The following is a 27614-nucleotide window of genomic DNA, read 5'->3' as shown; positions in this document are numbered from 1 at the left end:
AAAAAAAAAAAGTTAAAAACTGAAGTTTGTGTAACCGTGTCCAGCATGAGATTCAGAATTTGACGAGTTATGTCTAGAAAACGGAAAAAAAAGGACACCTCCTTTGTTACTTTTGTCAGTCATGTGATTTTGATTGTTACTAAACATAAGAATATCTTATGAAGCAGCTAAAAAGGAGTGAATGTAAAAACACAGAGTTTTCATCTGCAGAGGAAGCACTGGGAACAAAGCAATAGTTCCGAAGATAAAAGTCAGTCAGTGTGAAGGGCCTCGTTTTACGCTGCCATGAGATACTGATGGTAAAAGAGGCCAAAGAGGGACGTGGAGAAGAGGCAGGCGGCGATCCACCATGTAAAGAAAGAGAAGAGACCCCGGAAAAGTAACGGGCTGAAGACCGTTTTGAGTCCCCCCAGGGCTACCGACAGTTGGGTGACGGAAGCCCGTGTACCCGCCTCCGGGGGCGCTATTGGTGCTGACGCCTGTATAGAGTCCGTCTGATGAATGCAAGGCACCTCTTCCACGCGAAATCCCCACGAGTATCCACCTGATATTATGAGAGATGTTTTTTTTAAGTTTGAAAGCTGCAACAATGGACAATCATGAAGAAGGCTTACCTAAGGTTTTTAGCAGCAAAGTTGTATGCAGCAACATCACCAGAGGTGCCACATACTGGAGTGCTATTACACACAAGTAGTAAAAAACACGTGCAACCTGCGGGACAAAAAAAAAAAAAAAAAAAAAAACCGGGACGGTCGGCAATGATAAGACGTCCAGTCATGTGGTCATTATTCTTCTGCTGTGAATTTGAAGGGTATTATAATACTGAGGGGCTGTGAGATATCAATAGAACCGTTATGAGGCAAGATAACAAATATTAATAAAGATGACAAAAAAGTAAATCACATTCATGAGCAATTATCGAAAATTACGAACATTTCCGAAAGTATTCCGGAAAAAGCCGAATGGGGCGGAGACGTCACAACAATGAAACAAAAGGTGCCATCGTTGTTTATCGACGAGAGAGTTGCGTTTGTGTTTTATCAAAAAATCGGTAAAATGGTTCAAGCCTGTCATGTTATGTAGTGTACAAATAGCCATTTGTCGCAATGTAGTAAGAGCTGGACTACGCAGACAATGAGTAAAGTTCGTCCGTGCTAAGAGGGCTAATTTTGTAGACCCAGCCTCCGGCACGGTTTTGTGTGGTGCACATTTTACACCTGAAAGCTATTCGAACTATGAACAAATGAAATCAGGTTTTGCTAAGAAATTGCTGCTGAAAGCAGATGCGATGCCCACCTACACGCGCAGCCACCTAAATGTCCAAAGATATCAAGAAAGAGGACGATGACTGGCTCTGATGATACCACCCCAGGCAAAGCAAAAGAGGGAAATGGCCAGAGTGAGTACTCTTTTATAATAAAAAACATCACGCATTCGATATAGGACTGAACACATGTATAAATTATCGCTCGTAAAATATATACAACAAATCCTCTAATCCCATTCATATTTGTGTCTGTTGGCAGAGCGAAAACCTATGATAGCACAATAAATGATAATTATTTTAAACATTACTTTATTTTGCGGTCACGGTGTATCAGCTTCACAAAAAGAAATGCAAAACAAACCATTTGGTGTTTCCCCACACCATCTGTTGCCGGTGTTTCATCAGTGTGATTGCTCCCCTCAATGATCCTTTCATTAGGCTGCATTGGCTTTCGTTTGGGCTCAAATTGATAACCCAAAACACCAAAGAAAGGTTCATAACTCTCCGAGTCACCATTAGAAGAACATTCGTTACGTCGGATCCGTCGCCGCAACTAGAAACAAAATTGTCCGCTATCATCGCTGCCATTCAGTACTAAGCACTGAGCCGGGTGTTTCCTTGTTGTGAGGTCATGCACATAATATGCTAGATTTCCAGAATCTCGGGCGCCGGTCGTTTTAGCTTGACAATCGATCCAAATTTCTATCATTTTCTTGGTGTTGCGATGTGTGTAATTACACGGAGTGGCATGATATGAATCCCTAAAGGCATGCGTTTATGGATAAATGATGGAATATTAGCATTTCGCCAAGTGTTGTAATACCCTTTTAATGAGTTGTCCCCCTCACACCACGGTATGGATATTTGCTTTAAGTACAGTACTGAGGTCATGATGCGTCATTTACACTGCAGTGCAGTCAATGGAATGCTAACATTAAAGGGACTACACTAAGGATGTGACAATATATCGACATTGGGGAATATCGATACTTTTTATCCCAAAAGGTTATCGATATGCTCTCACTAAGAATCGATATATTGTTTCAAAAAAGCTGTGAAAAACAAAATTTTCTACTAGAATAGTGTCTATGTTAATGTTCATTCAAGACTCCCGGGCAAAATAGATTGGACGTTCAATGCCGTTAATGGTACTAAAACCATAGCATTTGTTGTCAGTCTTCCCGGTTTTGGAAGCATTTAATTGTTGGGGATTTCCCAGACTCGCCCAAGGGATAAATAAAGTTTATTGAACTGAAAGTTCCTGAAATGCCCCCAAATTGACTAATTGATGTCTAATACATATGAGGTGGGAGGGATGGCAGCGCTGACACTGCAAAATATCGTAGAATGATTTCCTGACCCATGTATTGATAATACCTGTATTGCCGTATCGTCAGATAATTGTTATCGTGAGGCTTGTATCGCAAATTGCATCGTATCGTGAGTTACCCAGAGATTCCCACTCTTAGACTACACTGAGTTTGTCATTTTTTTTACTCGGGACTGCAATTTCCGGCCAAAAGATATGAGTAACTTCCGCTCGTGCATGGCGCATGCTTGTATGAGCACAAACAAAGCAGCGAGTGTTTGGCCCATCAAATCAGCACCAGAAACATAAAAACAGGAATCTTAAGTGGGTTGAAAACATGTTTTTGCCTATCGGAGACTAGGTGGAGGCTCAATGAAACAACACTGCTGCCGCGGGGAATTGCAAAGGTGCGTGTTTGCCCACAGTGATTGACCCAAACTCTTTGCATTGAAGGCAAAAAAGGGATTTTGGGGCAGTCTAGGTTAAAATGTCAGGGCTCTGTGTACTCATTAGGGCATTGGTAGAGAACAGAGGCATGACAATATATCGAAATGAGTCTGTATCACAACAGGTTATCAATATGCTCCTGCCTAGAATTGATATTTTATTTAAAAAAGGTGTACCTGTGCTAGATGTCCAATCCATTTTGACTGGAAGGGTTAAAGATCGATTGGATGTCTAGCACTGTCAATGACACTTAAACGGAGCCAGTCTTCCCAGTTTGGGGAGCATTGTCAGGTCACTTCATGTTCATTTCAGGGCTTTTACAGGTTACTTCCTGTTGATTTTGAGTCACTTCCTAACCATTTGGGGACATTCCCGGGTCACTTCCTGTTGAGTAACCCAAAATCAACAGGAAATGACCCAGAAATTCCCCGAAATCAGAAAGTGACCAAAAATCAATATGTTGTATATTGTACACTGATTTCTTGACTAGTGCAGCTATAACTGTTGTATCGCCATATAGTGAGATAATAGTTACCGCGAGCCTTCTATCGCAAATCGTAACGTATCGTGAGCTACCCACAGGTTCCCACACCTAGACAGAGTTTGTCACTTTTTTACTCGGGACTGCAACCTCCGGCCAAAAGCGTAGAGTAACTGCAGCTCGTGCATGCCGCATGCTTGTACAAGCACAAACATGAAGCAACGAGTGTTTGGCTCATCAAATCAGCATGGAATAGAAAAGCTATTAGATTAACTCTAAAAATCCATATAGTCTAAATATAGTATACTAATATATAGTATATATAGTCCATATATGCAAGTATCGTCCCTTTAAGCCTAATAATTTTAGTACAAGGATGTCATATTTAAAGTCTGCACTTATGACATCTTGTAAAGATTCTTGACTCTAAAGCAACCATACCACAAATGTGACCATGACTGAAAATCAGTTTGACACACTGTTCTGAGGGAATATTCTAATTAGCATGTTGTCAATCACCATCTTCTGCAGGTCGACGGTACTTATGCGTCCCGCCTCCTTCTTCATCTGCTCCACGGCCTTCTTCGCCAGGTTGAGGTAGGCCTGCAAATGATGCCTCATCATCGCCAGTCGCAGCGCACACATCAGTATGATGGTCCATAAGCGCAGCGTGTCGTACGTCTGCTCAGCCATCCTGACACAGAGACACTGCAGTGAGTCACGCAAGAACCAGACGGATGGCAACTTTTCTTTGTTACTGCAACATCACTCCATCATTTAGACTGTGTGCCAAAGGGGAAATAAAGTTGGGGCAAAGGGAATGATGGATTTGAGTCATTGTAACTACATGGACAAAAGTTTTGAGACACAGCTCTTAACAATTTAAATGATATTTAATTCTTCCTCAAACATGAACATAGCTTGTATGAGTTTAGTGAAGGAAAACCGATTAAATCTTCTTTGAATGAATATTCACCGTTTTGTTTACCTGTGCTCATAGGTGAAACCTATTTATTCGGTTCCACATGTCTATGTTTTTTTTTGTCTGTATGTTTGTGTTCAAGATAACTCAAAAACGAATAAAGAGATTATTATCACACTTTCAGGATATTTTTGTTTGATAAAACGGACGAAATGATTACATTTTAGGGTACTGAGGTCAAAGTTCACAGAAACAAGAACGAATAAAAGGGATTGTTATCAAACTTGACGGATGCTTGTATTACCTAAGAGAAGCGGTGATTCAATTTGGGGGTAATAAGGTCAAAGGTCACTTAGATCCAAAGAACGGAATTTTCCGGAAAAACAAGAAATAAAGGGATCATCATAAATTTGCAGGATGTTTGTACTACAAAAAAAGTTGATTAAAATTTGGGATAATGAGGTCAAAGATCACAGAGATCAGAAGAGGAATTTCACGATCACTCAAAAACAGATTATTATCAAACTTGCAGCGTATGTTTATAACATGAAATGGAAGAGGTGATGAAATTTAAGAGCCATAAGGTCAAAGAGGTCAGAAAAGGAATTTTGCGATTCATATTTACAGGGAGTGCCCGCTCTTCCAAATATGGCATCGGTTGGGAGGTCTGCTTTTTGTCTGTTTGGCAATTAGGCATGTGCCGGTATGAGATTTTGATGGTACAATAACCGTGAGCAAAAATACCGCGGTTTCACGGTATCGCAATTATAGCTCCAAAATGTGTTAGCGATGTATGGGTTAAAAAAAAAAAAAAAATCATGATCAATGGAAAAAAACTTTTTTTTTTTCAGAACATAGTTGCAAACTGAAAAATGAATATATTGTTAAAATAAATAAATTATCAATTAAAAAAAATATTTTACATAAAATTAAAATAAATATAACTTATAGGTTAAGTGAATCACCGCCACAGCTCAAGTTGCTCAAGATTGGAGCAAGATCAAAATAATTTCTATAAAAAAGTCAATACACTTCTTAATAAAATTTTGAAAAATTTATTCTGCATGACTTTTTTTTTGAGAGTTAGGGTTATGTCATGCATTTGTGTTAAAAAGAACAAAGAATTCATAAGTTAATAAGTTAAAATGTATAAGTTAATTAAAATGTAAATATTGTTGTGGAAAGGTTACATAAAAAAAAAAAAAAAAAAACATTGGGAGTGAGACCTCTCCTTGATCCAGCAGACGTGGATTTGTGCTTAGGGCAAGATCATCTTTCGCAATTAGCGATCTTTGACGCTATCCCCTTTTCCCCTTCATTCAAGCGAATCAAGCTTGTTTTCTCACCCTGCGGCTGTAACACTCAACGAAGTTGCTCTCCTAGCTAAGCCTAAGCTAACATTCGTCATTGTACGTTTTTAGTTAGTTTGTATATTGAATGTGAAAGGAAAATGTGTGTTTTGTTTTTGGCGAACTTTTTCATGGTGCTAATCTGTTGAAGCTACTCACACATGGAAAATACAACTGTACAACGTTTTAAATGAATTCATTTTGTATATTCCACTTACCAAGATTTGAGAGCTCAATAAATTGAACAAAAGTACGCCTGTGTTTGGAGTATTTGTTTTTGTGTTCGCTTGCTGTCTAGCCGATAGCGTGACTTTCACACACAGCAACAAACGGGAAGGGGTGAGCGCTGCCGCGCCAAGCCACTTCTGGCTGCATTTTTGACACATGAAAAATAGCGAATACCGTACGACAGTCTGACGGAAAATTTTATTGGTTTTTAAACACAACGTTTTCACACCACATGAAACCGGTAACTGGCACATGCCTATTTGGCATAAATCTTTACAAGCAGAAAATATTGCATGAGAACAAGTGGAAAAAAAAGCTTAAACGACAATGTCATGTTTGCAAGCGATGTGTATGGTTTAAAAGTGGAACTGAACTTCGATGTGCTTTACTCACAAAGGCAAGCTGTCCTTTCCCAGGGTGGGGTTCAGTATGTAGTCCTTGGTAATGGGCTTCACCCATAGCAGGACCATGATAAGTGGGGACAAGAAGTTGATATGAAGCAAAGTTCTAAAAATGAATTGGAGAAAAACAAGACAGTCATTTCTTGAAGATACATTGCTGTAGCATATACAACAATGATAAATAATATTAAAGCACTTTCAGACACATTAATTAAAAAAAGAACAAACAAACAAACAAACACACAAAAAAAAAACGAATACTGGGTCTCACTGTGTGAATTTGGCTGTGGTCACATTGAGCGCATCCAGGTGCATCTGGGCTAATCGCAGGCCAGGGAAGGTTAAAAAAGCTCCAATCAGCGCGCAAAGAAAGGCGAGGATTAGCTTGAAGGTAAGTTTTGAAATTGGACCCCTGTGAAAAATTACAAAACAACCTTGATTGTGAATCATGACAATTTCTGAAGAAAATCATTTTACTGAAATGCAACTTACTGCGATTCCAAACCCTGGTGCTCCAGGAACTGCAGTGCGCTATCAGAGAAGTTGGCAAAACCTTGCAATGAAAACAAACATGCATTTTCACTTGAGACGCACAACGAGATTGAAAAGCATGGATCGGCATTTCACCTGTTTCCAGACCAAACTCCAGGTAGTTCTCAGTAACAATGAGAATGGCCATGGCTTTGACGAAGAAAAAGAAACCAAATGTGATACAGAGGGAGCGTTCACCTCCTTCCTCTAATTTAAAGTAGTGGGTCGTCAGAGAGAAGAGGATCTTTCTAAAACGACTGTCAAGGAAATCACTCAATATGCTTGAGAAAACCGTTGCGTTTGTATCGGGTACAAAGTTGGTGTATTATTGAATCGAGAGCAGTCTCAAATGTGCAAATGTTATGCCATCGACCGTGACATACATCCAATCCAGTTGAAATGGGAGGGCCTGGCAGCAATCTTTCGATTGCTGCCAGTCTTCCCAGTTTTAATGGTTTGCACTTCTGTCATCGTCAATAAGTTAATATGAGAAAAAACTTTCCCCCAGTACCTAAAGAAAGCATTAATTACAGTACTGTATACTGAAAATGTTCAAATGTTTCAAATGTTAATTTTCTTTCAATACATTTCTTAGTTTTTGTTGTTGTTTTTTTCTAAAAGAAAGGGATTGGACAGTTATCACCGTCACAGCAATGATTGAGTTAATCAAAACAGCAAGGTTATAATGGTTCTGGATCTTTTTTTTGTTTTTTTTCCGTATTTTTCCGACGATAAGTCACAGTTATTTTTTCATAGCTTGGCTGTGGGTCAGACTTATACTCTTGAGTTATTAACATTAGCATTTTCTTTATGCTACAGTTACCTGAATAACTTAATAGCTATGTTACGTTAACGTACCGGGCACGTTTTCAGTTCGCTGCATATCCGTCATGTAACTTTAGCATATCGTACACTTATTCAGCCTGTTGTTCTGTTTTATTTTAAATGGCCTTTCAAGAGGACATGTCTGTTCTTGGTGTTGTATTTAATCATATTTCCCTCCAAAAAGAGACCGATACTCCAATGCGACCAATACATGTTTTTTTCTACTTCATTGTTTATTTTTTGACCGGTGCGACTTATACTCAGGTGACTTATTGTCCGAAAAATACAAGTTTTATTTTAATTTTTCCCCTCCAATCTAATTGCTTTTAATGAGCTTTTGAGTTGATTTGACATTATTTCAAGAAAAATGAAAACCAATAAAAAGTTTAATTTTTACTAACATTAGTTTTTCATCAATGGATTTATTTTTCAAGTACAAGATGCAAAAGGAACTAAATTTAAAAAAAAAAAAAAAAAAAGAAAAAAAAAAAACCCTGTTTCAATGGATAAAATATGAACATGGATTAATGTCTAATTTCAAATTTTTAAAAATTTTTTAACACAAAATAAAGTTTTAGTTGGTTATATTTCATTTTATATTTTCATTTTTTTTACAGTACTGTTGACGTCCAATCAAATGGCTTTTTCATTCTCCTGCTAGTAGACATCTAATAAATTTGAAATAGGTCTGGCAGCGAACAGATGTCTATTGCCTTCAATGGCTGCCAATGAGTTTAGTTTTGATTAATTCTGATAAACATTTTTCAATTCTTGTTTTTGTCATCCCATTTGTTTTGGTTAATGATAACAACCTTGCAAACCAGCCCATTCCAATCTTTGCGCAAGCAATATTTATGATACAGCTCATCTATTCTTCCCAACAGAGTTCAGGGACCAAAGAGTTCTTATCAAACTACTTACAAGAGCATGCAGCACTTCTGTAAAGGCTAACAGCATTGTATTGCCCAGGTCTTAAACATTGTCATCATAGATGAAACAGGAAAACTGAAAATCAAGTGCTCCATTAGCACATATATTGGCAAAACACGCGCCCTCATATTCCAAGTCATCTGCTCTCGGGTCTATCCTTTCCCACCGAGTGCGTCAGGTGCCGGGCTGGGGAAATTTAGGTCTCCAATCTTTGACGTAGCCAGGAAATGACACACCATCTGACCGCGGCGAGCCGAGGTTGACCAGGAGCACTGGAAAAGATTGATTCCTGTGGTTGGCGGCACGGATAATGCATATTATTAGGCCATCATTCAGCGTAGCAAAATAGCAGGGAGCTGTGGACCATAAAGGTGCTGGCAGTCAGGCCTAGTAGGAGATCTCCACATCATTTTACATCCTCCACTGCTGCTTGGATCTACACAATCATGCTGAAATGATTTGGCCTCTCTAGCAGACAAGAAGACACTAACCTGTGGCATTTAATATAGGAGGGTTTCGAGTTAAAATGATAGAAATGTGATTGCATATAGGGGAGTTTGCATAATGTCCTTTTGTTCAAACTACCGTTGATTCTACTTAAATACTGCCTCTTTCCAAAGTGGCGCAAACATGTATATATTAGGGCTGTCAAAATTATCGCATTAACGGGCGAGAATTAATTTAATCACGTTAAAATATTTGACGCAATTAACGCACATGCCCCGCTCAAACAGGTTAAAATGACAGAACAGTGTCACGTCCACTTGTTACTTGTGTTTTTTGTCTCCCTCTGCTAACGCTTTGGTGCGACTGATTTTATGGGTTTAAGCACCATAATGTAATGTAATTATTGACATCAACAATGTCGAGCTACTAGTTTATTTTTTGATTGAAAATTTTACAAATTTTAATCAAAACGAAAACATTAAGAGGGCTTTTAATATAACATTTCTATAAGTTGTACTAACATTTATCTTTTAAGAACTACAAGTCTTTCTATCCATGGATCGCTTTAACAGAATGTTAATGTTAATGCCATCTTGTTGATTTATTGTTATAAAAAAGAAATACTTATGTACACTAAGTTGAATGTATATATCCGTCTTGTGTCTTATCTTTCCATTCCAACAATAATTTACAGAAAAATATGGCATACTTTAGAGATGGTTTGAATGGCGATTAATTACGATTAATTAATTTTTAATTAAAAATTTTAATCGTTCGACAGCCCTAGTATATATTATATGTCTAAGTAACATTTATATAGTAAAAGGTATCAGGGCAGCTTGTTTATACATGTTTAGGGCTGCAGCTATCGATATCTCTATCAATTAGTTCAAATAATCGAGTAAACGGATTGCAAAAATATAATGGGTTGCAGAACATCTTAAGGGATGTAAAACAAAGGAAAAATTGTGCTTGCAATAACATTTTGAAATAAAGATTGCACTTTCAAAAAAGCATAAAGCAAATACTAAAAGAACAACACGTTTCTTCAAATGATGTAAAATTGCACTTTCATTTCACGAGAGCAATAAATGCATTTAAAAATAAATTAAAATACCTGAGCTTAGTCTCAAATGGTATTAAAAAATGACTAAATGTAAGTACAACAAAAGAACAATTGACTAACTCACATAGCATAAGTCCGATAGCTTAAATGCTAACATTTTTTTTTTCTTTTCTTAAACAATACTTTTACAATACTTAACAAATCGTCACAAACTGCTAAATATACTGATAAATAACAAATGTATAAACATATTAGCGCAAAAGAAAACTTCTTATGTTGGTTTTAACTGGGACCAGCTGGATTCAGCCTTGTTAGAGTTATGTCATCTACACTGTTGCCACTAGAAGGAAGTATATCCCCCCAAATCAATAAAACTAAATGCTAACTTTTAAAACAAACGATCACAACGCCACTCTTATTAGACAAATCCTCAAAGAAGCAAAATTTGACTCGAAGCTTTTTTCTAATCGAATTACTTGAGTTAATCAATTAATCGTTGCAGCACTATACATTTTTAATGTTATTAACGCAGGAAGGAACTTCAATCCAAATTTAATTGTATTCAGGATTCCTACAGGTTTCAACAAGTCAAGAAATTATGACCAACACTTCTTTTTTAATGTCGATTATAGGCAAATTTCGAAGCTAATCTCACAAAAAGGAAAAAACAAAACTGCCCATCCATCCGTCCAACCATCCCAGGTCAGGTCACTGGGGTAGTAACTTCCGCAGGGAAGCCCAGACTTCCCTCTCCCCAACCACTTCATCACGCTCTTTTCGGATGTTCCCAAGGCATTCCCAGACCAGCTGGGAGACATCATCTCCCCAGCGTGTCGTGGGGCAGCCTGTAGTCATAACAATCACATGCCCGAGCCACTTCATCGGACTCCTATCGATGCGGAGGAGCAACGGCTCTACTCCGAGCCCCTCCCGGATGACCGAGCTTCTTACCTTATCTCAAAAGGAGAGCCCGGACACCCTCTGGTATATTATTTTGGCCGCTTGTATCCAGGATCTTGTTCTTTCGGTCACGACTCACAGCTCTTGACCACAGAGAGGGTAAGAATGCAGATCGACCGGTAAATAGACAGCTTCACTTTTTGGCTCAACTCTCTCTTCACCACAACAGACAGATGCAGAGTCCGCATCACTGCAGACAACGCACCGATCTGCCTGTTGATCTCCCGTTCCATTTTTCCTTCACTGAACAACACCCCGAGATACTTAAACTCCTCCACTAGGTGGAAGGATCTTATCCCTGAAAGAGGGCATTTTTCCCGACTAAGGACTATGGTGTCAGATTGGACTTGCTGATTCTCATCCTGACCGCTTTAAACTCGGCTGCGAACCGTTCCAGTAAGAGTTGAAGGTTGCGGCTTGATGAAGCCAACAGAACTACATCATCTGCAAAGATGAGAGATGCAATACTGAGGCCACTAAACCGGACGCCCTCAACGCCTCAGCTGCCCCTAGATAACCTGTTCATAACAGTTATGAACACAACCGGTGACGGATTTCAACCCCCACTGAAAACTGATCTGACTTACTAGTAGAGATGTCCCGATCCGATATTTGGATCGGATCGGACGCCGATATGGGCAAAAAAATGTGCATCGGTATTGGATCAGATCACGGGAAAAATTCCGATCCAGACTTCCGATCCAGTTTTTTTTAAAGCCCGGTCCTGGTTTTCCAGCGCGCCCATTTACATAATCTATTCCAGTTTTTGCTTCGGTTTCCCTAAATCCGGTCCGCATTTTACGGCACACCTTCAACACACTACATTGACATTACCGTCTCCCAACTTACCGAGAGACTTTATCGGTAAAAATGTCAGCTGTGTGGGATCATTTCACCTTAAAGGACGACAAAGACGAAGAGGCAGAGAGCAACATATGCCACAGTAAAGTCAAGCGTAGTGGTAAAGCTGTAAGAAGTTTTAATACAACCAACCTAATCAAGCATTTAGCGAAATACCACCACAAACAATATGAGGAGTATGTTAAGAAAACCGAAGACAAAAAGAAAGGTCCTACGCAACTAACACTGGCAGAAACTTTTGCTATACTCGACAAACTGGCACGTGACAGTCCCAAAGCCCAGGGAATAACAAGAGTCACTGCCGAAGAATTCATTCTGGATGACGAGCCATTATCTCACATTAGTAAAGACGCACCATCCAACACGTGATTCGGCCGTGGAAGATTCGAGAACGATTCACAAACATCCAAATTCTGATTATTGAAATATGTCAAGTAAAGCGGAACTAATGCACAGCGCGGTCTTCGGGACGCAATGAGAAACTGACCGCATTGCGTCCCATAGGTAAACATAACTTGTCTTAGACCCGGGTAATGCCAATGCTCAACTCACGGCTTTAGCTCAACTCATGCCGCTGGATAAAAAACACAAGAATACCTGACTGATGCTGACAGCCGCTACAAACTACGTCAACGTCGTTTTACTGGAGATAATAGATATTATATGTATATCGAACCAGATGCTACACGACAGACTCGACTGCGTTAGCAACATTGAAGTATTGAAAACCAGATGCGTTAGTAAACCGCCGCCATCTTAAAGCAGAAGACTTCCCTAGTAGGCTTTTGTGAACCTTCCAAGCGAACCTAATTAACTTTTTATCTAAAATACTCCTAAATCGGCAAAATCTTGACTTGAATCTATCTTCAAAACAGTTTTAAAACTTTCACATGTCGAAAGTAGACAGAAGGGAAATTATGGAATAACGGGAGCAATTTTAACAACTTTAACAGTTGATTCGAAAAATTAAATGAATTGAATGTTAGTTTAAAGCTGCTGATACAGAATGGGGAATTGAGTATTTTATTTACTGTTTTAAAATGTTAACTTGATACTGAAATAGTCGTTTATTTAAACCTGAGAGGCTTTTTATACAATTTTTGTATCTAATGCACGAAACATTAAAAGCATCTAATAGCTTGGGGGATTTGTGGGATTTTCCACTGAGGTTGTTGGTGTGTTTTGCTTTTTTAAGACAGTTTACAATATTATTTGCACGTTTTACTGACTGACTATGCCAATTTTGTTTGTTATTTATAATGTTTTGTATTTGTCACTGAATAAACAGGTCAGTTTCTTGTTACCAACCGTTGTATGTTATTCAAACTCACCTAATTCAGCTGGCTACTTGTTATTAAGAGTACTAAAACCTTTTTCAACATGAGTCTGACAACTAAGTAAGGAGGCTAAATAACTTTAAACTTTAACACATGCTCAGATAGGTCGGTATCGGTATCGGCCGGTATCGGATCGGAAGTGCAAAACAATATCAGTATCGGATCGGAAGTGCAAAAACCTGGATCGGGACATCCCTACTTACTAGTGTCTATTCAGACCAAACACTGACACCGGTCATACAGGGACCGGACCCCCCGTATCATGGATTCCACTCCATATATACCCCACTCCCGGAGCACCCCCCACAGAACTCTCCGAGGGAAACGGTCGAACGCCTTCTCCAAGTCCACAAAACACATGTAGATTGGTTGGGAGATGTACCATGACTGCCCCCCCCCTCCCCCCCAAGAACCCTGCCTTTTTAAGACAGTTTATCAAGATGAGACTTTTTTTTAAGATAATTACAGCTCCCTGCTTTTTTATTAACAGCAAACCGAAAGGTTTGTATTTTAGGGCAAGCATTTATTTCTTCAAGCAGATGTGAGACCAAGTGACTAACTGGGGTGCACGGTTAGTTACGATTCAGAGTAATCTATAGAAATTATTTTATCAAGTAAAAACTACATATTAAAGGTTATTGTTGGATGCTTTCATAGTACTCCCGTGATAGTTTTCTCCTTTTTCCAGCTGCTCAGAGAAATACCTGAGAGCCAACTAGATGGATTTGTCAAAGCTGCTTTTAAAAACGACCTTCTGACATCATTTTAAAAGCATGGCTACACAAAACAGATCACTTCAAATGGTCTTTGGTTTACATACGATACGCAGGGCTGCATTCATGTGATTCTAATGCACCGTGCATGTTGTCCATTGAGAGAACATTTGACATGACATCTTGTAAGGACTGATCCAAGGATACACGACAAAGGCGAGCACGAGCATGGACCACACCACGCTGATGTTCATCTCTCCTGAGGGCTGAGCCACACTGTAGTAGAGCTCCGTGATTAGATAGACCACGGTCGCCGCTACTGTGAAATCAACAAGCCACTGGAACTCTGGAAAGTAGTGCAATGCTGAGGGCATAAATGGGAAATAGATTTCTTAAATTGTATCCATATTTGGAAAGCTTAACCAATGCTCAATTCAGTACCTAATGTGTCCACTTCAGTGATATACTTTGTCTCCAGTTGAAGATCAATGTCCTTGGGTACCGTTAGCGGTTTGTTGTCTATGTGACCATTGTACTTCCTGGTAGAAAGAGCAACATCAAAAAATTAAAATGGAATTCTACATTCAACACATTATTAAATGGCAAAATTAGTCATACATAAAAACTGTGAGCAAAGCAAAACAATACTTGTACTACCTTTTTTAACCCTTTATGTGACAAGTGACCTTTAGTAATTTTAACATAGGACAATACTTACTAGTAGTAGTAGTAGTACTTCTTTTAACCCTTAAAAGGGCAAATGACTCTTGGTAATTTTAACAAAGCCTAACTAACCCATAAAACTAACTAACCCTGGCATCCACATCTTAAATGTAACTACAGACACCTTTAAGTGAAAACTACGGAAGGTTCGGTATATCTGTTTATCTGTATGTTTGTCTTTAAGATAATTCAAGAACAAATAAAGGGATTATGATCAAACTTGCAGCATATGGTTGAAAAATTAAGAGGAGTTAATTGCAATCAGGGGTCTAGAGGTCAAAGGTCACATAGGTCAGAAAGGAATTTCCCAATAAAAAAGGCGTTATCAAAATTGCAGAATATGCTATTAATATCAAACTGAAGAGGTGATTGCAATTAGTGGTCATGAGGTCAAATGTCACAAAGGTCAGAAAAGGAATTAAGCGATAGGTTGTTTCATACTTAAAGGACTTTTCTTGGGGGGGGGGCTTTGACGATCAACGCAATTCATTTAAACTGGAAGGACTGACTTTGAACACCGCCAGCTTCTCCCAGTCAAAATGGATTGGGTGTCTAGCGGGGGTTAAAGTCTAAGAAATGGGCAGAACTAAGTCAATCGCAGCAGGTAATTGAGAGCTACTCTTTGAGCATGAGGAACTATCTGATGGGCCTCCTCAGTTCTGGCCTCTGTTTGTTCAGCCCAGTGTGTGCGCTACATTCACCGGACAATGCCACTGTCAGACTCCCGGGCCAAAACACGGCCAAGACACATTTCTTCTCCGAAGCACCTGACAGCCAAAAAAGTGGGGGGCTCAGCTACATCCCATTGAGGGAGTCAGCGAGCAACAAAGGGATCTAAGCAGCATGGCAGGAGCTGGCAAAAAGACACTGGTCATCTTATTCTTTTTGGGATTACTGGACATGTGGTGCCACAGAACACCAACCTGCCTCATACGGGATCAGAGAAAGGGACTGTTATGGTGCACACTCCTGCATTTTTAAGATTAACTTCCAGTTGTGATTCAATTTAAATTCATACTTCCAAATAAATGTGTCAACCTATGGTTTAACACATTTGTCTTTTGTCAGTTCAATAAGACGAGAGAGAAATGTTGAAATATGCAAAGTCGGTAGTTGAACAAAATAAAATATGGTCTGAGGTCAGACAAAATCCTAGACAAAGAAAGCATGAAAAGACAAATCTGTTCAACGCCAGCTGCTCTCTCTTAGCTTCTTGACTGTATTTGTCAAAGTGTTTTTGAGTTTTATTTTGATTGTTTCTCTACCCTTCCACAAGGGTAAGAGTGATAAGCCGAATAGGAAAATGATGATGACAATGATTTATGGTCGAATTCTGGCCAAAAGGGTTATGCAGAAGTTAGTCTAGACATCCTATTGTTGTTTTAACTGGTAAAAGAAGTTTTTTTATTTTTATTTATTTTTATTTTTTTTGCAAAACAAACTATGGTAGCACTAGGCGTTTGAAATACTTTATATTGGTGGAAGGTACGTATCCCCTATTCATCTTAAAAATATCTTATATCTGTATATGTACAAGAAATATTCAAAGCTAACCCATATTAAAGATGCACAAGCCTTAAATGACTTGTGGTCAAATTCTAAGGCTGCGCTCAGACTGCAGGCATATTAGATTCTAATAGGATTCCTCCTCAAATCTGATTTTCAGGGCTGACTGTTCACACTATTTCTAGCAAGTGTCCAAATCAGATCTACGCCTGTTCACATTATTGATAGACCTAACAGATTGCTGTTGCAACAAAGGCGTCCGGCAGCATAGACTAAGGTCAAGGACAGTCACTCAAAACTCATCAGTGCTGTTCAGACTGAGAAGCATTTACCTTCCCTATGTGTAGGGCTGCAACTAATGATTATTTTTATGATCAATGAATTAGACGATGAATTGGATATTTTTCAGCTAACTTCACAATTGAACGTGAAGTTGTTTTAGGCATGTTTAAGTAATAATTAAGACAACATGGATGACAATTTCCTTCAAAATTAGTAGCTAATTACAGCTTCCTGGTCTAACCGTAGTCTACAAGTGTAGTTTAAGTACATTAAACTTGTTAAAGTTAAACTAAAGGTTCAGATCATGAAACAAAAATAATTTTTGAGTACACAAATCAGAGAAAACTCCTGTTCATTAAAAAAAAAATAAATAAAAACAGTGCTGCTGATTGACATTTTTCTTGTGGGCAAAGCGCCAATATAAATTGTGTCAATGACTCATTATTTTCTTTAAACAAACTAAACAGCAAAATCGAATGAGGATGGGGCAGACTTTAATGAATCGGTTTTCTTTATAAAAAAGCTGTTCAAAAATCCAATCCAAATCCCATTTCAAAGTTTGTATGACAATTTGTTTGAATGGGAGTTTGTGTTGAAAGCTGTTATATGAATGGGTTTATGTGTGTGGTTTCTTTAAAAAAAACAAGAAATGAGACAACTTTACTATCTCACAATAACTGAAGTGCTAATATGCTTCTCCAAAACACAATCCAAACAATGGTTGCTAAGTAGTAACGTCTCATCTACGAAGAATACGAACAATACAATTGGCTTCATTTACTCATCTCTGAGGCACACTGGCTCTAACAACACAAAAGAAAATCTAACTAACACTTCCATTCAGCAAACCAACCTGAGTGTAGCAGTGAACTCTCTCTCGCTCGCTCTAATCACTGGCACGCCTGCGCAGCTTCACGTTACACACAAACAAGGACCCAAATGGGACTGCTCAAAGCTGCCGGCAAAAATCGATGATCAAATTCATTGCCAACCAATTTATTAATCGATTTAATCGATTAGTTGTTGCAGCTTTACTTATGTGGTTTCAATCAGTCTCAAAGAAAATTTAGATTTATGTGCTTTGTGACTGTTTCGACTACAAAAGAGCCATTCCGTTCCAATCTACATGGGCTAAAAATCAGATTTTGGCTACCAGTCTGAACAAAACCTAAAAATCCACTTTTTACTTGTTTTAGTGCTTCTTTAGAATCTTTAAACCATGACACTCCCATGTATTACCATGTATACATACCTGTCTTTCCTCTTCTGGCCCTTCTGTTTACCAGCAAGATTCCTCAACTCATCTTCCGTAGGGTGCTGATACCACCGAAGACTAGCACAATAAGACAACGAGAGAACAAGCATTAGAAATCGGGACACCATAAATCAAGAATCCGTGTCCGAAAAGAATAACAACTGGCTACCATATCAATAAAACTAAGCAAATATGTTTAATTCACGATGGATTCACACCATAAAATGATTGACAGTGATGTAGAGTTAATAACCTGGGCACCTCTCTAGTGTTACCTTGAATTTAAAATGAGCAACACGAAAGAACATTACTTTTTTCATATAATTTCAGCGACATAGCTGGTTGTGAAATCCCTTAATAACTATTGTTAAGAGAAGAATTGTCCTGATCGGTCAACTGATTTGGAGGATCAGCCGATACAGAGTACCAAGCAGATACCTTGGATCATGTTGATCAGTGATTGGATCGGTGACATCCCTAGTTTTTAGAGTCGTTAATACTGTCTTTCTTCGATACCAAATGAGAGACGCTTGAGAACAGTTTTAACAACAACAAGTATGGTCATGCAGGATAACCCTGAAAATCTTTCAGGTGCATTATTCGGAAAACATAATTTTCTCTGATTAAAAACATGCTTGTAGTCTCATTTATTTATTATAGATAGAAATATAAATTACAAAAGCAGTGCAAAACACATTTTGTCATGAAAAGGATTCAATTTCGCCTTAAAAATGATATATACTTATTTAATATTTTGGAAATCGTGCTTGTTTAAAACAAAAACAAAAAACAACTTTTGTCAATTTATGGTAACTTCCCCATGTTTTACAATTCAAGACATTAAACGGGAACAAGAAAACGAAGCAGTGTGACAATGTGAATTACCTGCCACTGCAGAGTATCCATCTTGCGAAGGAATAATGAGGTATGATTTTTTGTATCACACTGGCCATTACCATGGTAACCACCAGCTGCACACCGATCACACCCTGTGAAAATAGAATGCTTTAAATGGCATTTGAATGAAAATAACATTTCACTTTAGCTACATGAGCTTCTGGTGGCATAGCATAGCATAGCATCTAGGAGCATATCGTACTGAACATTGCTTAATATAGAGTCTTGATAAAGAACTCAAAACCATCTTAATATTACCATTGTAGAAAAGCGTAATTTTTGACTATTAAATCCCCTTCGAATTTAATATAATACACAATTTTCAAATTATTTGCATTAACTGCATGTGTTTGCATGTTGAATGGATGCGTTTACATGGGTCCTAAAATCCTATTAATAATCCGATTGAAAGGCGAATATGAATAACAATGTCTCATATAAACAACTTAGCCAATCGAAACGTGAATCTCTTTACTTAAACATGTATAAAGATCAAATCCTATACACGAAATATGATTGATTTCAATCGGATTGAGGAGAATTACCCATGTAAACATACCCAATGACATGATTCAGTCCCACATCAAAAATCAACATAATTTGTTTTACTGGGCATTAAACACAAGTTAGCCAATAAAGAGGAGGATGTGAATGACAGGCCACTAGACCTACATGTGAAATGGGTCCCAGGGTTCAAGCCTATTTCACCAAGTGCGCGCTCTAAAATCTTAAGTCAATACTTTTTCTCATCGAAGGGGAGAGAGAGTTCCAATAATATGGCAATTATCTTTGCTCAGAGGTGACTGGTGGCCAAATAAAACGTCTCTGGCTCAAGCCCCTCCACCTCACATCATCCCAATGTGTGATGCGGTCATGATATATGGGTAAAAAGCCCGCTGCTTCAAGTTGGTATAGTGGGTGTCGCTGACCAATAGTTGTCGGAAACCTGCAAGGAACTCGTCCTCAGGGGAAATTGAGCCAGCATGGTTTCTCTTATCTTGCCAATCCTGCTTGACCCCCTCCACCTGACATCCAATTGATCCCTGCGGGGGTGGATGGTGAGTTTTCTATCCATGAAGCTAAACTTGGAACCTTATCAAACCATTTTTAATCGCAATTTTAAATCTGTTTAACTTCTTTCATTGTAAAACGGAGTAACAATTGAAAGGGACATTATGGAAAACAATGACGCGATGGTTAATTCTTTAAGCGATCTAGGCCAAACACAATTGCTCTAACAATTTGCTTGTTTTTACAATGACCACACAGTAGACAGTACTGTTGTCAAACTTTGTAAAATTACCAGAAAAACACAGAAAATAAAGAAATAGATCAACAACCTCATAAATCAAGCACACATTTAACTTATTTGCTGCCATTGTCAGCAACAAGTAACCAATTAATTTCATGACTCGATTGCTTTCAACACTCCCTTTTGTAATATATTGGATGTCTAGCTCCATCTATGACACTGAAAAAAGATAATAAAAAAGATAATTCAAAACCAGCGATCCAAGTTACCCCATGATACGATGCGATTTGAGCTACAAGGTCAACAATAACTATGATCTCATGATATGGCGAAACTGTCGACATAAGGCTCAGGAAATCATTCTGGGATATTCTACAAAAGAACTAATAAACAGAAAAACAAGCCAATTTCATCCTTCCGCTGTGAATTAGAATGGGTTTATCACTAGTAGACATCCATTTGAAGTGGGAGGACGGCAGGATTCGTGCATTCACTGCCATCCCTCCCACTTTAAACAAATTGGACGTCTATGGCCGTCAGTCAGTCAGCCAATGCAAGGCAATGAGATAATCTTCGGGCATTTTACGTAATTTCCTGTTGATTTTCTGTCACTTCCTTTTCCTTTTGAGGCATTTCTAGGTCACTTCCTTTTGATTTTGGGTTACTGAAAAGGAGTGACTCAAGATTGTCCCAAAATTAGTGACACAAAATCAACAGGAAGTAACCTGTAAATGACCACAAAAGACTGGCTGTGAATGCTCTGGTTTCAGTTCCTTTGACGGCACAAGACATCCAATCCAGTTAAAATGGATCTGATGACTAGCGCCGTCAATGGCAGCCTTTGAGCTAACGTAAACACTAATGATAGATTTTTGGAAGCAACTAGGCATGTCCCGGTATGAGATTTTGACGGTTCGATAACCGTGAGCAAAAATACTGCGGTTTTACGGTATTGCATTTTACCTCAAAAAAAAAAAAAAAATTCCATTGAACAGGATTTTTTTTTTCAGAACATATTTGCAAATTCGAACATGAATATAGTGTTAAATTAAATAAATGGATTAACAAAATATATATGTGTATATATATATGTGTATATATATATATATATATATATATATATATATATATATATATATATATATATATATTTTTTTTTTTTTTTTTTTTTTTTAAATAAAATTAAAATAAATATAACTATAGACTATACCCACAGCTCAAGTTGAACAAGATTAGAGCAAGATCAAAATAATTGCTATAAAAATGTAAAAACACTTCTAAGTAAAATTGAAAAACTATATACTGCAAGACTTTTTTTTGAGGAAAGAAAGAAATCATAAGTTATTACGTTAGTTAAAAATATACAGTCTAAGTTTGTTAAAATGTAAATATTGTTGTGGAAAGGTTTCATTTAAAAAAAAAACACAAAAAAAAAAAACATTGGGAGTGAACTCTCCCCGTCCAGCGGACGTGGATTTGTGCTTACGGCCAGATCATCTTTTGCAAATAGTGATCTTTGACGCTATCCTTTTCCCCCCCTTCATTCAAGCTTGTTTCTCACTCAGTGGCCGTGAGACTTAAAACCTCGACGAAGTTGCTCTCCCAGCTAAGCCTAGGCTAACATTCATCTTTGTAAGTTTTTAATTAGTTTGTACATTGAATTTGAAAGGAAAACGTGTGTTTTGTTTTTGGCAAACTTTTTCATGGTGCTAACCTGTTGAACCTACTCACACGTGGAAAAATACAATGGTAGAACGTCATTTTGTATATTTAACTTACCAAGATTTGAGAGCTCAATAAAGTGAAGAAAAGTACACCTTGTGTTTGCACTGTTTGTTTTTGGGTTTGTTGGCTGTTTAGCAGAATAGCGTCACTGACACAAACAGCAACAAACAGGGGAAGGGGTGAGCGCTGCCGCACCAAGCCACTTCTGGCTGCATTTTTGGCACATGAATAATAGCGAATTCCGTTTAACGGTATGACGGAAAATTTTAGTTGTTTTCAAATCACAATGTTTTTACACCACGGAAAACCATTAAACCGGAGTAGGAACCTTTTTTTTTTCCCTTAAACAGTCAAACCATTTTAAAACAATATATCGATTCTTGGTGGAAGCATATCGATAACCTTTTGGGCAACAAAGTATCACGATATATCACCTTTTCGATATATTGTCACCCCCAAGTAGAATACACAATTTTGTCTATGTCTATCGCTGTCTATGACAGTGAATTAGTGAGCCAGTGGTGAATTCACGCAAGGTACTTGCAGGAGCGTGAACGTGAAGTGAGTGCCTCCTAAATGTGATGTGACATACATACCAGGGGTGCAACGGTTCAGTTAGCCCACGGTTCGGTTTGAACCTCGGTTTTGGGATAACGATTTCGGTTCGGTTTCGGTGCCTTTATTTTGCTTTTTAAAAAGTGAAATAAACACTTAAAATAAAACATTTTCGACTGTTAAAATGCCTCTTAGCTCTTTGGCTAGTGTAGTGACTGACTACTGAAATACACACACAGTAGTAAAAAAGTTACTTGGCAAAGTAACTGGTGATACTTTTGATGAAAAAAACAAACCCAAAAACATAGTAACCTTTGCTTTGTTTTGAGGTCGTTTAATGTTGTGAATCAACCGTTAAAGTTGATAAAATTGCTCCCGTTTTTGCGTTAGTTCCCTTCTGTCTACTTTCGACATGTGAAAATTTTAAAACTGTTTCTTCCTTTAAATATCCTTTAGGAGTATTTTAGATAAAAGATATAAAGCTTAGGTTCGCTCGTAAGGTTTACTACAGCAGAGCCTTTCTGAGAAGTTTACGGCTCTAAAATGGCGGGTGTTTACTAACGCTACTGAGTGTCATTTCGCATGTAGTTCTATATGCATGAGATATCAGGCGTAGATTGTATGCTGTCGGCTACAGTCAGGAAATATTGGAGCCACCTAGCCTAGCATCGCGTTTGCTACAGCGTCTCAACAAACACTCTTCCCTCTCTGTGTCTGACTTTTCTCGCGTCATTCAACCAACGTATTAACGAACATTGTCTCGTTGCAGAAACAGTGACCAAATCTGAACGGATGAAAAAAAAAAACATAATGCACGAAAAACGTGCAGATTTTGAACGTAACGTACGGCGTACACATTTAAAAATCAGTGCTCACTTATACAAATTACGACGAGACCGTACAACTTGACAGGTATGAATTATAGTGGACCGTCACAGTTAGGTATTAGCACTCTGTAGCATGGGACGTCCAACTACCAGTGGTCAGGGCAAAACTATGTGCTTTAGTGAAATCATCTTCGATGGCTTTGCGTGCCATTTCATAAATGTCGGGGATTACGTCCTTGGAGAAATATGTCCGCGAGGGAACAATGTAATGCGGGTCAAGCGTTGCAAATAAATTAACGAAGCCCCCCGTGTGTTTTGACTGGTGTCATCTTCGGGGTTGTCCTGCCCTGAGAAAGTGATATCTGTGGGTGATGCCGGTTGAGGTGCCGGAGTCATGTTATAAAAGTGTTGCCATTAGCATGGGGAACAAGTGCTGAGCAATGCTTGCAATTTTATTTTATTTTTTTCAATATTTTCTCTCCTTCCGCATTGTAGTCCACGGGGAAACCAAAATGTTGCCACACCGCATATTTGAAAGAAGCCGGTGCTTCCTCAAAATTCGGTCTCTCCACTCCTCTGCTCGCCATAGCCATTTGTTTTCTTTCTTGTTTCACTCTCACTTCGCTCGTAAGCGAGAGAGGGCATTACTCGGCTTCTAATACACAGGTTCTTGACAGCAATCCAACATTTACTTGCGGGGCGGGAATTTCTCCACAACGGTGCTTCATGTCACAGACAGGCACACAGAGCTGGGAACTATCAGGTCTACTGATAGTTCCCAGGGTTTCTAAAAGTACTGTCGGAGCTAGAGCCTTTAGCCACCAAGCCCCTGTTTTATGGAATCAGCTTCCAGCTAATATTAAAGACGCCGAGACAGTCTGCACATTTAAGATTAGATTAAAAATGTTCCTATTCAACAAAGCTTATGGTCAGGCTATTTGAAGTCGGAGTAGACTCAAAGTTTAGTCTAAGCTGCACTAGAAGCTATAAAGCTCGGGGAAGTACAGCCACTGAGTTATATCTCCTTTTTCTCACTCTACCTACCACTTATCTTACTTTATTTCTATTTTCCAATGTTAATATCTAGTTAGCTAGTCTCTTCATCACTAGTCACCCGGTGTCCCCTTTCCCCCCTCCCCTCTGGGGAGGGGCTATTTTTCAGCTGCAGCCTCCTGACTGTCCGGACCCCTGGCTGGATGGACTACCTCGTTGCTACCCCCATCTCATCTGGCTAGATGGACCTCTTCTTGTTCCTTTACTCCACTGCATCTTTACGTACTGTAATTTCGCCTGCTAATTCCCATTAGCAGTCCTGGGGCTTCCTGTCTATCCGTCCTGGGAGTGGATCTCTCCTGACTGTGGTACTCCCCAAGGTTTCTCATTTTCTCCCAAAGACTCTGGAGTTTTTGGAGTTTTTCCTTGCCGACATGGGGGGTCTCAGGAATGGGGATACCCAGGACTTGAATTTATTTATTCATCTTTGTTGCTTCATTTGCCGTTTCTGATTGTGCATCATATTGCCTCTGCAAAGCCCTTTGAGACAACGTTGTTGTGATCCAGGGCTATACAAACAAAATTACATTGTATTGAATTGAATTGAATTGAATTGAATTGAATTGAATTGAATTGAATTGAACTGAATTGAGAGCTCGACCAATTCATTCCACAAGTGGTCGGAATACATTAATGGCAAAACCGAAAAGGCGTGATTCATAAAGGCGTATTGAACCGTACAGGGCGAACCGTCCGGTTCGACTTTGAACCGCAAACTGTTGCACCGCTAATACATACAGCTACGGATGTCCCGAAACAGATTTTTTCATACCGCTGATCTGATGTTTTGTCAATACTGACCTGATACCTGTCTTCTTAGACCATAACAAAATAATGGAATCAGCAATACATACAGTATATACAATTTATTTTGGTTTACAAAATGAACTGTATTGCAACAAATTCTGCCAATAAGGTTATGACTTATGAAAATTAATGTTGTCATGTGACAAATCATATTTTTTTGTATTGAAGTGAGCCCTGGTGGTGCATTGTCATAAAAAAAAGCTCTTTTTTAAAAATAACATGATCTTTTACTATATAATTGGTTTCTAAAGAGGAGTAGACCTTAACTAGTGGTGTAATTTCAATAAGAAATTTTCAAAAGTCTCGAAAATGTCTACTTTTAACTCACCTTATTTGACCTACGTTTCCTGCTCAATATTTTACTGCCCTTAGGAAATACAGATTTTAAGCTTTCCAATAATGTATTACACATGTTCATAGGACAATTTTGAAATTTGGCCAAATTGGGGGTCTCATAACGGAACTTCAAGCCACCTGAGTGTTTTCTCCCTTTTAACAGGGAGGGCTGACAGAATATCAAATTCATACAGTGCGATTGACGACGATGGACGTCCAATCCATCCTGGAAAGGAGTGGCAGCAAATGAATACAACACATTTTTCTTCTAACAATTACATGCATGAACTAGAGCAGGGCGGTAAACCGAAAATTTACCGTTATCGAAATTCTTCACGATGACCGACGTAATTTTGACCATGTCGGTAAAATCGGTAATTTAATAAAACAAGAAAATACAGTCTTTTCATCCCGCTTTGACTCTGTGTTGTTTGGCTATGTTCATTCCCCTTTAAGAAAGCAGACAGTGTGCTTGCGTATGTAGTCATGTGGTTTTCAGGAAGCCAAACAAACAGAAGCCCGGTAGGCTAACGCTACAAGTAAACGGGATGGAGTCGGGCTTAAATTAGCTTCGCCAAACTTTTACCCGACATTACGTAAACTCTTGGCGGGTTCCGGACGGGCTGTCACCCGCTGTCCTTCCTGGTTCTCACAATTTCAGGAGAGGATGCTTTCAGTGCTTTCTTCTGGTAGCCAAGCCACAGGCTAACGCTAGCGGCTAACGGTACAAATGAACGTTTTGGAGTCGGATAGCGGCTCTAACCTTGTCGAAACGGCTGAAATTAATGAGTGGACTGGGCACGGACTTCATGTAGCAATCATTATGTCACGTTATTTGGTATCTCTGTGTGATTTCTCTGAAAGCTTTCATGATGGTAAAGCACTCAGCATAAAGTATAATCCAACAGTGAAGCCTATATATAATATGACAGTTTAATGGCCACAGCTATTTTTCTGTATGTGTTTGCTTTATTTTGCCATCATAAAATCTTAAATGTTTCATGGGCATCAGAGCAATACAGCTTTAATCTGGTTGTGTCTGTGTAGGGGGTGCATGTATTAAAAAATGTTCTGGAAAAAAAAAAAAAAACCTTGACGTAAACACCTGTGTTGAATAATTATGTCACAGCAGCCATTACCAATAAGTTGTCTAAAGTGTACTGTTAAAGCTGCAAGTCATTTGTGTTAGAATGACATGTTTGCACAGTCATCATATTGATTTTTATAATGTTGTACATTTTTCAAGTCATACAAGCTGTTGTAAATGTTCACACTAGAATTCTTATTGTTTACAAGATTTTTTTTAATACTTAATGTTTAGACTGCATGTGCAATTGTTAAATTGAAAGCTGGTAAATAAATTTAACGAAAAACGGTTAATTTGTATTCAATGCATTGATTCAAATTTTCAAATTATATAACAGTCCGCTTGGGCTAATTTATCGTCATTTATCGTTATCGAGGTAAATCTGCTCAATTTATCGTGATACGTACTTAAGGCCATATCGCCCAGCCCTAGCATGGACGCAAGTTGGATACACACATCTACTATTTGCAAAGGAATCTCTTTACCCCCAGTGAGATTCAACTGGATCGTAATGAGAATAAGCAGTAGGAAAAAAATGCATGATTACACTTGACAACATGCAAAGAAGGTCACAATGCACAATTCAACCCTATAGTCAGTTTAAAGTCATCCAGGGGTCAACCAAACTGATTCAGGTACACCTCACCTGCACTTAAAGGTTAACAGCTATCATCTAAACCATGCAGATTCCGTGAATTGCACAACATTGTAAGCCCCAAAATTAATCGCCAGGAACTTCTAGTCCTTCAAATCATAATAGGCTAATTTAATTAAAAGATATTTTGTCTATTATTTGCAGAAAACAGAAGGCTGACAGGTGAGCCTTAGAGTTAGCCACATGTTAGCAAAGCATGATGCTAAACCAATTGCACTGTCACGAAATGAATGGAATGCGGGGCAGTACTAGAAAAACGCGAAATTAGCTCAATATGTAATATGCAATCAATGCAACATAGATGACACAACGCATATAGCTCGCTGTCACACTTACCATGTTGATGCAGTGCAGCTGAAACAGGCTCAACGCCGACAACACTGAGCACTCCGACTCGGAGAAGAAACAGCGAGGAGCACATAAGCCCTTCTTGAGACGTTTATATACAGGATGAATTGATTTTTTTCAAAGGGAAAATGTAACCGTTTCCGGCGTAAATGGGGTTACAATTTTTTTTTAAATCAGCCCAAATGATTGCCGCTCCGCTCCCAAGTATTTTCAACTGCAGTAGAGGTCACAG

At 38.6% G+C, this 27614-nt stretch overlaps 1 protein-coding gene across 1 annotated transcript; it reads right to left on the bottom strand.

Moving 5' to 3' along the window:
- tmem161b (transmembrane protein 161B) lies at nucleotides 1–27614 on the bottom strand. Its single transcript, XM_057832788.1, has 12 exons — nucleotides 27371–27614; nucleotides 18726–18829; nucleotides 17838–17918; nucleotides 14516–14613; nucleotides 14282–14438; nucleotides 7032–7183; nucleotides 6897–6957; nucleotides 6676–6816; nucleotides 6397–6510; nucleotides 4024–4198; nucleotides 615–711; nucleotides 1–544 (listed from the first exon to the last, which is right to left on the bottom strand). Exons 1-12 carry the CDS (start codon nucleotides 27371–27373, stop codon nucleotides 276–278), a joined length of 1452 nt encoding a protein of 483 aa, XP_057688771.1. The 5' UTR covers nucleotides 27374–27614; the 3' UTR covers nucleotides 1–275.

Source organism: Corythoichthys intestinalis, chromosome 3 (genome assembly GCF_030265065.1).
Source record: "Corythoichthys intestinalis isolate RoL2023-P3 chromosome 3, ASM3026506v1, whole genome shotgun sequence".
Taxonomy (NCBI): Eukaryota; Metazoa; Chordata; class Actinopteri; order Syngnathiformes; family Syngnathidae; genus Corythoichthys; species Corythoichthys intestinalis.
This window is presented reverse-complemented; position numbering and strand designations above follow the sequence as displayed.

What these genes read in the sequence shown, in the direction of transcription:
- tmem161b (XM_057832788.1), bottom strand. An exon ending in CTCGTGCTCGCCTTTGTCGT is followed by an intron (nt 7,184 to 14,281) that starts GTATCCTTGGAT and finishes CAGTCGTTTTAG; the next exon opens with AAAGATCCTCTTCTCTCTGA. An exon ending in CCGTCGACCTGCAGAAGATG is followed by an intron (nt 712 to 4,023) that starts GTGATTGACAAC and finishes TTTGTCCCGCAG; the next exon opens with GTTGCACGTGTTTTTTACTA.